Source organism: Echinops telfairi, unplaced genomic scaffold (genome assembly GCF_000313985.2).
Source record: "Echinops telfairi isolate 266 unplaced genomic scaffold, ASM31398v2 ScPeMD7_7;HRSCAF=31, whole genome shotgun sequence".
In the NCBI taxonomy this organism is placed as follows: Eukaryota; Metazoa; Chordata; class Mammalia; order Afrosoricida; family Tenrecidae; genus Echinops; species Echinops telfairi.
In genome coordinates this window covers 1,959,033-1,972,208 of record NW_022103904.1, presented here as the reverse complement: position 1 = coordinate 1,972,208, position 13,176 = coordinate 1,959,033, and the positions used below count along the sequence as shown (strand labels likewise).

General features: G+C 42.5%; 1 protein-coding gene and 1 pseudogene across 6 annotated transcripts in view; both read right to left on the bottom strand.

Moving 5' to 3' along the window:
* Nucleotides 1–219: 219 nt before the first annotated feature.
* LOC115868132 lies at nt 220–812 on the bottom strand (annotated as a pseudogene).
* Nucleotides 813–4,738: 3,926 nt separating this feature from the next.
* Nucleotides 4,739–13,176, bottom strand: part of ANLN (anillin actin binding protein) — a 66,934-nt gene continuing 58,496 nt past the window's right edge. For all 6 annotated transcript variants that reach the window (XM_045286400.1, XM_045286402.1, XM_045286401.1 and 3 more), the window contains 3 exons: nt 9,096–9,203; nt 7,521–7,693; nt 4,739–5,148 (listed from right to left, as the gene is read on the bottom strand). In XM_045286400.1, coding sequence (XP_045142335.1) covers nt 5,025–5,148; nt 7,521–7,693; nt 9,096–9,203 — 405 coding nt within the window. In that variant the 3' untranslated portion in view covers nt 4,739–5,024. The remainder of the gene's footprint in view (nt 5,149–7,520; nt 7,694–9,095; nt 9,204–13,176) is intronic.

The following is a 13,176-nucleotide window of genomic DNA, read 5'->3' as shown; positions in this document are numbered from 1 at the left end:
ACAGGAGGCAAAGTTCTCCGGTGTGAGGGAGACACTGGCCACGGCCGCCACCTCCGACGGTCATTTCCCGAGGAGGCAGCCTGGAGACCGAGCTGGTCATTGTTACTGCTTGCCAGCCACACCAGTTCTCCAGGTGCCCAGGGTGCCTCCGCTGGGCCCTCTGGGGTGGCACCGCAGCAGTGGGTGTGAAAGGAAGAAAAGTCTGGTGGGAGAGTCCGCTCAGCTCTCAGATCCGAGACAAGCTGTCCACTTGCCCGACTGGCCAAGGACACGACCCAGCACTGGCTGGCATGCGTGGACCCTGCCAAGTGAACGCCTGGCCCGCCCACCACCAGCCGCCTCTCTGCTGCTGCAGACCCAGGGTCTCTCGGGGTTACTGTTTGCAGTCAGACCCTTGTCGGTGACCCGGCTGTGCTTCCTGTTGCTCCTTTTTTGGACCCTAAGCCGGAGTTCTCCTTTTCTTTGCTGGGCTTGTCCGTTGCTTTCCCCAGGCTTCCTGGAGACACAAACACATCGACAATGACCTTGCCAGCGCTTGCATGTCATACATGGTGCTCAGATGGTCCCAAATGACCTTGGACGAGTCCTGCGGCCCAACATTCTGGCTCAACTTGCCTCGCATGCAGATCGTGTGGAAGTGCCTGTTCACACCTCCACCTCGGGACTCCACACCACCGTCTCCTCCCTCGGCTGGTGGCCACTTCTCCGGGCCCCTTGTCTTCCATGCCGCCGCCGCCGCCACCCACCTCGGCCTCCCCCTTGGCTGGCGGCCCAGCTGACCCAGAGAGAGGAGCGGCCTCCCTCCACCCCATTACTAGTTATTTTTACAAATTAGATGTTTACATGAGTTTCCTGTTAATGTTAACCACCCCCCCACCCTCGCCACACGCCCCGCAAGCAACCACACATTTTTTAGGTTGTTTTCTTGTCCTTATTTTTAGAAACCTCATTGTAAAGTATGTGGATCTTGCAGTTCTGGATTCTAATCCGATCTGCCCCTTGCTAAGTGTGTGCCTTCAGAAAGTTGCTGGTTTCCATGTCCACATCCATTGTCTAGTCCTTAAGGTTGTGTGAAGATTAAGAGATGCAGATAGGCGTGGAACTATTTATAGGCTTTTTTCTTCTTCTATGTCTACCTATATAAGATAGGCAAGATAAACAATCCCGAGGAAAAACAATGGGACCGATAGTTCCAGGAGACATGGGAGAGGAGGAGGTGGGGGAAAGGGATGGGGGAGCCAACAGACTCAGGGACAAGGGCACAAGAGATCTAAAATCGATGGGCCAGGAGGGCATAGAATGCTTGATGGGGTTTGAGCAAGTGCAATGTAGCCAAGAGAAATTACTGAGTGCTGAATTAAAGTCAAACATGATAGTGGGACAGGAGGAAAGGAAAAGGAAATAGAGGAAAGAATTTGGAGGCAAAAAGACACTTACAGAGGTATAAATATAGGCATGTGTAAACACATTAATATATAATGATACGTATATAGGCCTATGTACATATATTTATATGTTAAGTATTAAGGTAGCAGATGGACATTGGGCCTCCACTCAGCACAAGAACTCCTTATTCTAATAACCTGGCTTTCTGTGATGCTCACCTGTCCCACACAATTGCTGAAGACAAAATGGGTGCATAAGCAAATGTGGTGAAGAAAGCTGATGGTGCCTGGCTATTACAAGATGTAGCATCTGGGGTCTTAAAGGCTTGAAGTTAAACAAGCGGCCACCTAGCAGGGAAGCAACAAAGTCCACCATGAAGAAGCACACCAACCTGTGTGTTCACAAGGTGTCAACAGGATCAGTTATCAGGCATCAGGAGATCCTAAATAAATCATATTGATGCAAACAAGGAGGATCGGAGTGGAGCCCCAAAGCCCATTTGTAAACAATTGGACATCCCCTCACAGAAGGGTCGCAAGGAAGGCACGAGTCAACCAGGGTGCAGTATAGCACCAATGAAACACACAATATTCCTCTAGTTCTATAATGCTTCCTCACCCCATGACCCCAGTTTTACCTTACAAATCCAGCTGGAGTGGAGCATGTACACTGGTACAGATAAGAGCTCTTAACACATGGAATCCAGGACAGATAAACCCCTCAGGTACAATAATGGAAGTAGCAATACTAGGAGGGTAGAGGGAAGGTGGGTGGAGAAAAAGGGAGAAAGGGGGAATCAATTGCAATGATTGACATATAATCACCACCACCCCACCACCCCTGGGATGGGAGATCAACAACCGAAACATGGGTGAGGGGAGACAGTGGATGGTAAGATATAAAAATAATACTTTAAGTTATTAAAGGTTCACAAGGGTGGGAAAAAAGAAGAGCTGATACCAAGGGCTCAAGTAGAAAAAAAATGCTTTGAATATGATATGGCAACATATGTATAAATGTGCTTGATACAATTGATGTATGGATTCTTATAAGAGCTGTAAGAGCCCCCAATAAAGTGATTTATTTAAAAAAATAAAAGATTCAATGAGATAATCCAAGTAACATACCAAGAATCATGCCTGGTACACTGCATGTTCCACATCACGATGGCCAGGAACAGCTTCCTATCTCTGGCATAATGAATAATTTGATCACTAAATAGAACGTGACTGCTTTCTCTCAGTCTCTGGTTATGCTTTGTCTTTTGTCTACATTTTATCAGGCAGGAACTTTTTTCCCCCCTGAATCTGACATTTCTTTTTCTCCATGGCTTTTGCTGTAGCCTGACTGGTTCTGTCATCTGGGTTGGCCTCCCCAACTTTCAGTTCACGTTCTCTTTAATGCGCCTGATGATCCTGTGAGCAGCACCTTCTTGATCTCGCTGGACATTGATGTCACTTCTCTTTCCGGGATGACAATCATCAGTCACTCCTTTTTTTACATTTTTTTCTGCATGGAATAATCTTGTCGGAACAAAATAATATAAATATGCCTGAGTCTGCCTATGCACAGAATCTATCAGAACTGATAAAAAGTGGCTGCCTCTTGGGTAGGAAACAGGTAACTGGGGGTCAAGGGAAGACTTGTTTTGTGTACTTCTTTGCACTGTGTACACTTTATACCATGGTATGTAATGCATCTTCAAAAATAAACACATCTCTCAACACATAAACCAACCAGTCCCATCGCACTGACTCTGGTCCATGGCAACTACCAGTTATGCGGGGGATGATTTTTCAGAAGTGTAGCGCTATTCCTGAGGCACCACTGGGTGGACTTGAACCTGCAACATTTCCTTTAGCAGCTGAGCATTTGTGTCACCCAAGGACTATACAGACACCCTTTTTTCATTGGGCTTCTTTATTACACTTCACAGATACTGCATTTTTTAGAAATCGAGGAGCTGTGGCAATCCTATGTTGTTCAAACCTATCGGTGCCATTTTTCCTAAAACTTCAAGCCTTTGTGTCACATTTCAATTATTCTCACAATATTTCAAACTTGTTCATAACACTGCTGCACACTCAGTAGGCTGAAACATAGTCTAAACATAACTTACACTAGTTAGGAAACCACAACGACCCCTGTCCTCTCAAACCCATTCCGTTTTGGTTGATGTCACTTTCCACTCAGTCTCCAGCTAAAAACTTTGGAATCTCCTCAAAACCCCCACCCCCCACCCCAGTGATCATACTCTGCTGCAATGCCTACAATCGGATATTTTACCTGCCTACTTGTTCAGTAGTGACCCCAGAGCATACAATGAGCTAGCCAAGAAAACATCAAAGAGAGGCGGCAGAAGTACACCCCCAAGATACCCTTGCACTACGCATACAGAGCCTGCCAGCGCTGCACACTTAGGTAGTTTCTTAAATAATTGATTCCTTACGCCATTTACAATATTTATTTGGGTATTTGGGTAAAAGGTGGTAAAATATATTTTTATAACACATATAAAGACACATTTGAATAGATAAAAAAGTGATAGCTGACAGTATTTAGTGTTTATAAATGAGGTCATCAATAATGTTAACAAGTCACAAAAGAAATGAAAAGTGTATTCAAAAGTTGAGACCATGCTTAATGATATTTTGTATAAAGAGAAAGGTAGTAAGTTTTTAAAGGTAGTATGACTTAATTGCTTTTCAAATGATGTCAAATGGGCATGAACATGAAAAACAAAACACAAGCACTTTGGCAAGCAAAGTATTAGTAGTTCATAGCAGCTTGGTAGACATTTACTTTTTTAACATACAAAGATTTACATTTTTGTTACACAAGCAGAAAGATCCAATCTGCCGAGTATATCTGAGGAGTCTGTCAGCTACATAGCATAAAGTTATTTTTTAAAGCCTGAATTCTATAAAAATGTGTATCATGCTGTATACATAGTAACTGTAAACCATGTGATTATTAACTCTTCTCTATAAAATATGTAACCCCAAACCTCATATAATATCCCCTATGCCTCTTTGTTTTGAGGGCAACTTCAAGCTTTAAACTAATACATGTTTGATATTTGAAAAAGTTCTTAACTCCATTAAAAATCCCTTAGAAATTGGGTTCTGTACCCTAGTAACAAGACATAACATGATCAATCAATGATCATAGCATTTGGAGGGAGGGAGGGTAGAAGACTACAGAGGCTAAAAAGATCACAGAAGTCTGAAGTTTGTCTCCAACCCCTGGAAGATCATTCCCCTTGAGGACCTACCAAAAAAACTTCCCTCAAGATTACTTGTTTTTTTTCTTTTTTCTTTTTTTGGGAGTGTGTGTGTGTGTGTGTGTGTGTGTGTGTGTGTGCGTCATGTACAAGCTAATTTCTAGGAAAGTAAAGCTTTTCAATAAAGATTTAGAAAAATCAACTATCATGAATTCACTTCCAATCATTTACATATGAGAGAAAAAGTTGAAGGTTTACATGGAAGAGACATAAATACTGCATAACATGTAGTGAATCTTTGCACAGACCCTTCCGTATTTAAAGCATAGAGTGCAATCAGCAAAGCTGATGCTCTGAAGTGTGTTTTTGTAAGATATATTTCTGCAAGGTATGGCAGAAGGACATGGCCCACAATCTATGGCTTTCCAATCGGTTTGTAGCAAGCATCGGGCTGCCAGAGGCGAATATCAGTAAGCACTTGATTGAGTTTCTGCATCCATAGATCCCGCTCTTCTTTAGTGTCTGCGGACAGCCAGTTCCTACAAGGAGGGGAAAACAAGTTAGGATCCTTTCCTCCATTCCATGTTCTACTAGGTGAAAAAACAAAAGATTACACCCAACAAACTAGTTCCATGTTTTAATGGATACTGTAGTTTAAGAGCTGCCTAGCAAGGTGCTCACCAAGTACAATTAGGTAACGTTATCCCCACTGTTTGGTCAGCGGAATCATAACGTAGACTTATTGCATTTGGTAAGCGATGGAGTTTCCACATGGAAGATGGTGTCTATTTTGGACATGGAACCTAGCCTAGGTGTGACACCATTTGGTGGTGTGGGTCTAGCAAGACCACCACAGGGCCGAAGATGGGAACTAAAAATATCCTTCAGACTCAGGGTCCCCAGGAGCTGGAATCACAGGTACATGGGTGTCACCCCACTTTATGGATAATACCATTTTTTAAAAATTGCTTCCCCCCCTTTTTTTTTCTTCCCACCTCCTTCAGCCCTCTCGATGTCAGAAATAATTGCTTCTTTGTATGTGTATTTAGCTAAAAGTTGGATAACTTGTGGATTTGGCAGGTGGGGTGGGGTGGGAGAGAAGGAAGCAGACCAGACAACTCTTCTAGAGAACACGAGCTGTTAAAAGGTGTCCATATTGTATCATTTTGCACTTAAAATTTCTTTTCATTGGTACCACTAGAAAAACTATAAGCATGAATAGGCAGATGAGTTTATCATCTCCTATGACTCGATACATAAACAGGGAGGTAAAGAGAATACAACACCCACAATAACAATAGGGAGCATTTGTTGAGCTTATCCCCTATGCTAGACACTGTGCTAAGTGTTTAATAGCTCATTAATCTTTAGTATTACTCTGTGGAATGTATTTTTCATTTTGACATGGAGAATTAAGAGGGCTAGAAAAGTTTACCAATTTGTCAACAAGCTTGGATTTAAGCCTATTAGTCTGTTGACTGCAAAGCCCACTCTAAAGCATTGTCTCCCCATGAGATGAGCCATGTCTAGTTCAAATGGATAGCCTAATATTTTGAAGTAGGCAGTATTGATCAGAAGAGAAATATTGTTTGTTGAAGATAGCAAAGTTGGATGGTAGAAATAAAAGTGAACTACATTCAATATAGATAAAGATATAAGTCAAAAATATCCCGTGGAGAAATAGATAAGCTAAAGAGAATGTCGACCTGAGGAATGTTTGTGCTCTCATGGTCAAAGAAGCAAAATGAGTTTAAGCCACCTAGTACATACAGCTGAGACTCAACCAGGACAGCAGCTTGTCCCCAGGGGCAGCGCAGACAAGAAACACATTCACTCTAGTTCTATGCTGCCACTCCTACACTGTCCTAAAGCCACCGACAACATCAAGGGCCCCAGAAGAAAATAAGTGAATGAATTAAAATTATTTAATCTGGAAGTACAGTCTAGATAGACATAAAAAATTTCCAAAGAATGAGTCCCTGGATGCAACCTACGTATTTTATAACTAATTGGCAGTATCTGGGCAACGTTTTCTATTTTAGTAAAGTGTGTCTTAGTTCCATATCAGAAAAAAACTGATGAAGCCATTTTACCCACCTCCCTGGATAGAATATCCAGAAACAGCCTAATTAATAAAGACTAACAAGTTTAAACCTCTGTCCTTAATCACAATGGTGTATACTGGATTTGGTCTTCATGTTTCTCATCTGGACACACAGAACTAATTTTATACTCTTAACAATAAGCATTTGCATCACGGATACTCGTATACTTAAGCTCAGTGTAACAAGAGAAGTGATATTCCCATGAATTTATTCTCTTATCTAGTTTTCATCTCTAAGTAGAAATTTGGAGAATAGAATGGATTGTTTTTGTAGATCCCTCAACTGGCTGGTGGTGGTTGGAACAATGGAAGAGAGATTCAAGAAATTAAAAACAACTCCCACTGAGCCTCCCGTAGAGAGCAGAATGGCCCCTGTGAGTCTCCAGGCTGCACATCTTACTGGGAGCAGAAAGCCTCTTCCCCCTCCCAGAGAGCAGCTGGTAGGTTTGCATTACTGGCCTTGTGGTTAGCAGCGCAATGCATAACCCACCCTCAACCGCTCCTTGAATAATGTTTTTCTTCTCAACTACACATAAATCATCAATGGAACCTATAGTCATTACCTCACTGCCTTAAAAATGCCTATCCCCTGAGGATACTGAAAAACATGATTAGCTAATAAAAAATCTGGATATTGTTGTTTTTCTTAAACTTCAGTAACTTATTTATAATAGATATTCTTCTGTTTGTTTTCTCACTAACACTGTCCCCTCTTCAGAGACATGGGGAGTTGCTGACACCTCTCAGCATGGTGAGCAATCACTGACTGTGCTGTGAAACATCAGCAGACGGCAGCTCCGTACGTACTTGGTGACACAGAGCGTGTCTCTGCACTGGCTGACGAGGGTCTCTCGGTCATCTTCTCTTTGTGGTCGGACGGTAATTAACTCAAATGTGTTGCGTCTCGCACAAAATTCTCTGCTGGCTGGTTCTATCTGGTGACTGGTACAATTGGCCAAATTTATCCTTCCTAGTGGAGTCTTTAAATTAAAAAAATTAATAGTGGAAAAGAAGACTATTTACGTCAGTACACATTAAGCAATATTTAAAATGGCAAAGATTAAGATTAAAAAACTATGGATTTAAAATTTCTAATCAAACTAATTTTACTTAGGCAATAACATTCAGTTCTTTAAAAAACAAGATACAATTGTTCCTATTACCTATACAAAATCCTATTACCAAATTTCAGAAATAATGTCAATGTATTCCTATGGAATTTATTAATATATTCCTTTATTGTTTTATCCCAGATTTAGATAAGTCAAATGTCTAATACAGTATAAAACTGAACTACATATTTATAATTTAAAATGACAAGTGCATAAGCATTACAGAACATTCCACGAGAAAATAAGGACATTACAGAACATTCCACGAGAAAATAAGGACAAAGACAAGCCTTAAGATATTTATACAATGGTCAAATACTGTATAAGCTGAGTGAATATCAACCAAAGCAACTAATTTTACCACAAAAACTGCATTAAAAATGTGCTGAAAAGCCCGGCTTATACACGAGTATATGCGGTAATTGTAAGGAATGGACTACTCCAGGGCCTCATAAAACCAGCCCCGGGCAGTTCAAACTGCCTCACAGGGTTTCCTAGGCTTTTGTCCTTACAGGAGTGTGTCGCCAGGTCTTCTCCGACGGAGTGGTTGAATGGGTTCAAGCCCTCAACTTTGGGTGAGCAACCGAGTGCTTAAGCATTATTCCACCAGGGAATGAATCAGAACCCAACCGACTCAACACCACCAAGTCCATCCTGACTCATGGCGATCCCATCGGGCAGAGCAGAACTGCCCCTGGGGGGGACTGGGGCTCTCAATCTTTCCAGGCACAGAGCTTCCCTCACACTTCTCCCACAGATGAGCTGGTGGGTGCGAACTGCTGACCTCTCACCGAGCAGCCAATGCGTAATCCACTAGGCCACCAGGGAATACTTACGAGAATAGATAAACCATGACATTTTATTCAAATATTCAAGCATTCCTCACTTTATTGAGCTTCCCGGCATTGCTCACATATTGAAGACATGTGGTAGCCCATGTCAGGTCTATCAAAGCCATTTTCCATCACTGTGTGCGCCTCTTTTGGTGAGTCTTACATTATTTCAAATATTTTCTTGATGCCATTGCACAGTCAATAAAATGCACTATAGTGTTCACTTTTAAATACACTGGGAAACCAAAATATTCACATGACTTGTTTTAGTGCGACATGTTATCAGACTATCTGGAACCCAAATTTGGAGTATCTCCATGGTTTGCCTCTCCCCCTTCCCCACAACTGGTCACATAACACAAAAATAAGGCTCAGGAAAATGTAGCTGGGGTGGAGGGATCATTGACATGAAAGTTAAGCAGCCCTACCAACAATACCTTTCGTTTCTCATCATCTGGATATGTCCAATAGCAGATACAGTTTCCAGAAAGGACGCACCATCGCCGATGCCAGGCACCAAAACCACTCACATCTTCAAATATGGTCTGGAAACGATAATCACACAGTGGCTTCACAAACGTGAAGATGTCATAACAACAAAGTGCTAAAGCTGACGTGTTTTATAGCTTAACGTCTAATTGCATGGCTTTTATCATGTCTTTTCCATAGTAATGAAAAATTATCCTAGATTTTCTACTTCTGTTTTTTAATCCTAGATTTTCAACACCATCTATAAGCATAAAGTCTCTAGGGACTTCTGGTTATTAAAACCCAAAAAGATATTTAACTAATTTCAAACTCTTTTGAAGCATGGTATGAACTTTTTCTCACCCAAACCCACTGCCACTGGGTCAATTCTGACTCTTAGTAACCCCACCATATAAGGTTTCTGCGCAGTTGCCGTCTTAGAAACCCCCGGGGGAGCAGCTAAGAGTTAGCAGGGACGCGATGGCAGTGGGATTGTTTTTTGTAAATCTTTATAGGAGCCGATGGCCTCATATTTCTCTCGTGCTCCTAACTAGCCTCCCCTTTCATAACAGAGAAGTTCTTTAAGTGTCAAATTATGTGAGTAAACTTGTAAGAAAACATCACATCTTGTATATTTTACAAGTTAATGATACAGCTTATTGAATGAGATTGGCCATTTTATTCATGAGGGCAAAATGAGATCAGAAGAGTCCCCCCAGCCGCTCCACAGAACAAGGAGGCCTTCTGCTCCCGGAAGGAGTTACACTCTCGGAAACCCACAGGGCCAGTCCTACCCTGTCCTGCAGGGCAGCTAAGAGTCAGAATCGACTTGATAGCTGTGGGTGTGGGATTTGGATCAGGGAGTTGTAGGCCAGCGGTTCTCAACCTGTGAGTCACGATCCCTTTGGGGGTCGAACAACTCTTTCACAGGGGTCACCCAATTCGTTACAGTAGCAAAATTAGTTATGAAGGCTGCAACGAGAATAATTTTATGGTTGAGAGGGGGGTCACCACAATGTGAGGAACTGTATGAGGCGGTCGTGGCATTAGGAAGGTTGAGAACCACTGGCATAGGCCTTGATAGATCACTATGATATCAACATCAGAATCCCATACTCACTAGTGGGGCACCCAGAACACTGGGAGGCCCCTCCTCCCTGCAGTCAGGCCTTGGTTACTTTTCCAGGCAAGAGTGCAATTTATATCCAGAGGCAGATATAGCAACAGAGTAAATGAAGGATTAAGCTCTGGACGAGGTAACTGAGAACATTTGGATTTTTCCCCCCTGGAAGTGCAGGCAGTATGAATCAGAAGTTGGGTTCCCCCCCTCAGGCATTTCTCAGTTGCAGTCCTAATAGAACCCTAATGGATTCATTTAAGGAGTGTTGTGACAGAACAAGTTTGAAGTCCTGTTGAGTTATAATGATCCCACGCAACCGAGTGTCCAGTAGGGATTTCTAGGCTGTCACCTTCTGGGATCACCAGTTTGAACTTGCATTTAGAAAGAACTGAGTGCTTAAGCACTGTGCCCCACAGCTCCATGTTAAAGCACACTTTACAACAAGGTCAAATGTAACCATTGTGTACATCAGGGTTCGGTGAGCCTTCTTCTGTAAAGGGCCAGAGTTTTAATAGAGTTTAATAGTTTTAATCCAGTTTAGGGCCATGCAGAACCTATCACAACTACTCAACTCAGCGAGGGCAGCAGGTACACAGATGCCTTGGGCCTTCTGAACAAAACTACAGAAACTGGCTTCAGGCCAAACGCCAGCCTGGTAGATTTCTGGATGCATTTATGCTTCTCCCCTTTAAATCACAGCGATAACCCTTCTGATTGTTTGATAACCAGCATTAATCTTAGAAATATTTATTCAGTTCTTGCTGGCCACACCCCATTCAAAATGTGCCATGTCAATAATTCCTCGTCTTTACACTAGCCCTATGCTGCTTCCTGACCTTCCTTCCCAAACAGGTCGTTGCACTAGGAGTCCAATCTCCAGTCAGGGAGAAAAGTTACTTCCTGTGCAGAAACGTTTCCATAATTAATCAAAGCCTCAAATGCCCTGGCCTCTCCTCCAGCCAGTTCCCTTCACACCCACCTCTGTTTCCCCTAAGGCAGGCCTGGCCCCTCTCTAGGCAACACTGTTCACAGCCACTCAATCACAAGAGAAAGGAAGAACTACTCTAGAACAAATAACTCGCCAGCACCCTCCTGTGTTATGTCCACCCTTTAAATCATAAATACAAGAGGAACTTTTCAATGGGTAAGAACAGCGTATTATTATTATACTGTAGCCCGAGAGGAATAAGAAACGGACAACTTTCGCATTTTTATAGCCAAGAAAACGGAAGCCAGGGAAAATTAAATGACAGTGCAGAACCACACGGCAGATTGGCGCTCACCCCTGTCTAAACACCCAGAATTCTTTTCTTTTGCTGTTCATTGGCTTAAACAAGGGTTCGGTCGATAGTCTTTGGTCGACAGTCTCCTTCCCCCCAGCTGTCCCAATGCCAGGAATGGAAAGGAAACGGAGTACCTTTATTCTCAATTACTGCTTCTATCTTCTGTTTCTGAAACCATGCTGTAACTAATCCTAATAAGTGATTTTTGCCATATACCCCATAACCGAGTCAACAAAAATCTCCAAACAAATGTCATAGTTAGAAAATACTCTACATTATACTGCATTTAAAAAATGACGATGCAGCAAAAAATCCTAGTACAGAAATGGATAAGTAAAAATGCTGTGTTTATTTCATCAACTATTGAGGGTTTTAGCTACGTGTGCACAAATGTATAGGCATGTACATGCATGCGCACATACACAGGGCTTCATTTTCTTTATCTTTTTATAAAGGACAGTTCTGTTATAAGGTCCTAAGCTATTTCTTACTGCACGTTTAAATGTGGATACACTAAGAATGGGCTGGAGCAGTGTTTTCCACAGTGGGTGATCCTGCCCACAGGGGCCCTGGAATGACCCAGGGGGCTGCAGAGGCAGGATCTACACTTTATCCTGGATTGTGGGCTGTGGCGCAAACGTTTTCAACTGCCACGAGAGCAGTGCGTGGAGTCATGGTTTTTTTCTTGAAAGGGAATGGTAAGCCAAATAAGTTTGGGAACATATGAGTCAGTTTTCAAGACAAAGTAAACTTGCAGTGACTCAACAAACTAGTTAAGAGACCAGCTCTAACATGAAATCGGTCAGAGACTATGTACAAATGAACTAACTACCATAAGAGAGGCTATACCCTATGCTACAAGTGCCTACAGTAGGAAAATGTCTATATTAAAAGAAAAGGCAATATGTAAACACAGCTTTCATATCAGAAAGCTCTAAAATGGTTTTCTCAAAAGCAGCTAGTGCCACCTGCTGGATTTATAAAAGAAAAAAAAAAACTAACAAGGAAGAAATAAATGTGTTACATATTAGTGTGATAATACGTAACCAAGATTTAGTTGACTAACTAGTGGATGGGGACTTTCCTTACAGGCTCCCTCCTCCCGTCTGCAGCCTTGGATAGTAACAGCAAACTGTGTAACTCCCTCCTCTCATTCACATTCTTGCTTCAGAGATGCCCTGAGTTACTAGGTTCTGTTTCTTACTTGTGATCTTCTGTGTTCTACACATATTTTCCTCCTCTGAAAACTCAATGCAATGACCTGTGGCTGAGGTCCTCCCACTCTCAGGACCTTAATCCAGCAGGTCCTCTACCCTCAACCTCATCTGTCCAATTAGAAGCCACCCACCTCAAAGCAACTCACTGCCTTCCAGTCGATTCTGACTCACAGAGACCCAACAGGACAGAGTAAAACTGCCCCCGTGGGTTTTGGAAACTAAATCTTCATCGAAGTAGAAAGTCTCACTTTCCTCTCCTGGAGCAGCTGGTAGTTTCAAACTGCTGACCTTGTGGTTAGCAGCCCAACACACAACCCATTCCTCCCACTCCTCGGGAAAAGATGGGGCTTTCTACTCCATAAACAGTTAAACTCCAGGAAACCCACAGGAACAGTTCAATTCTGACCTAAAAGGTCCCTGTGAGTTGGAA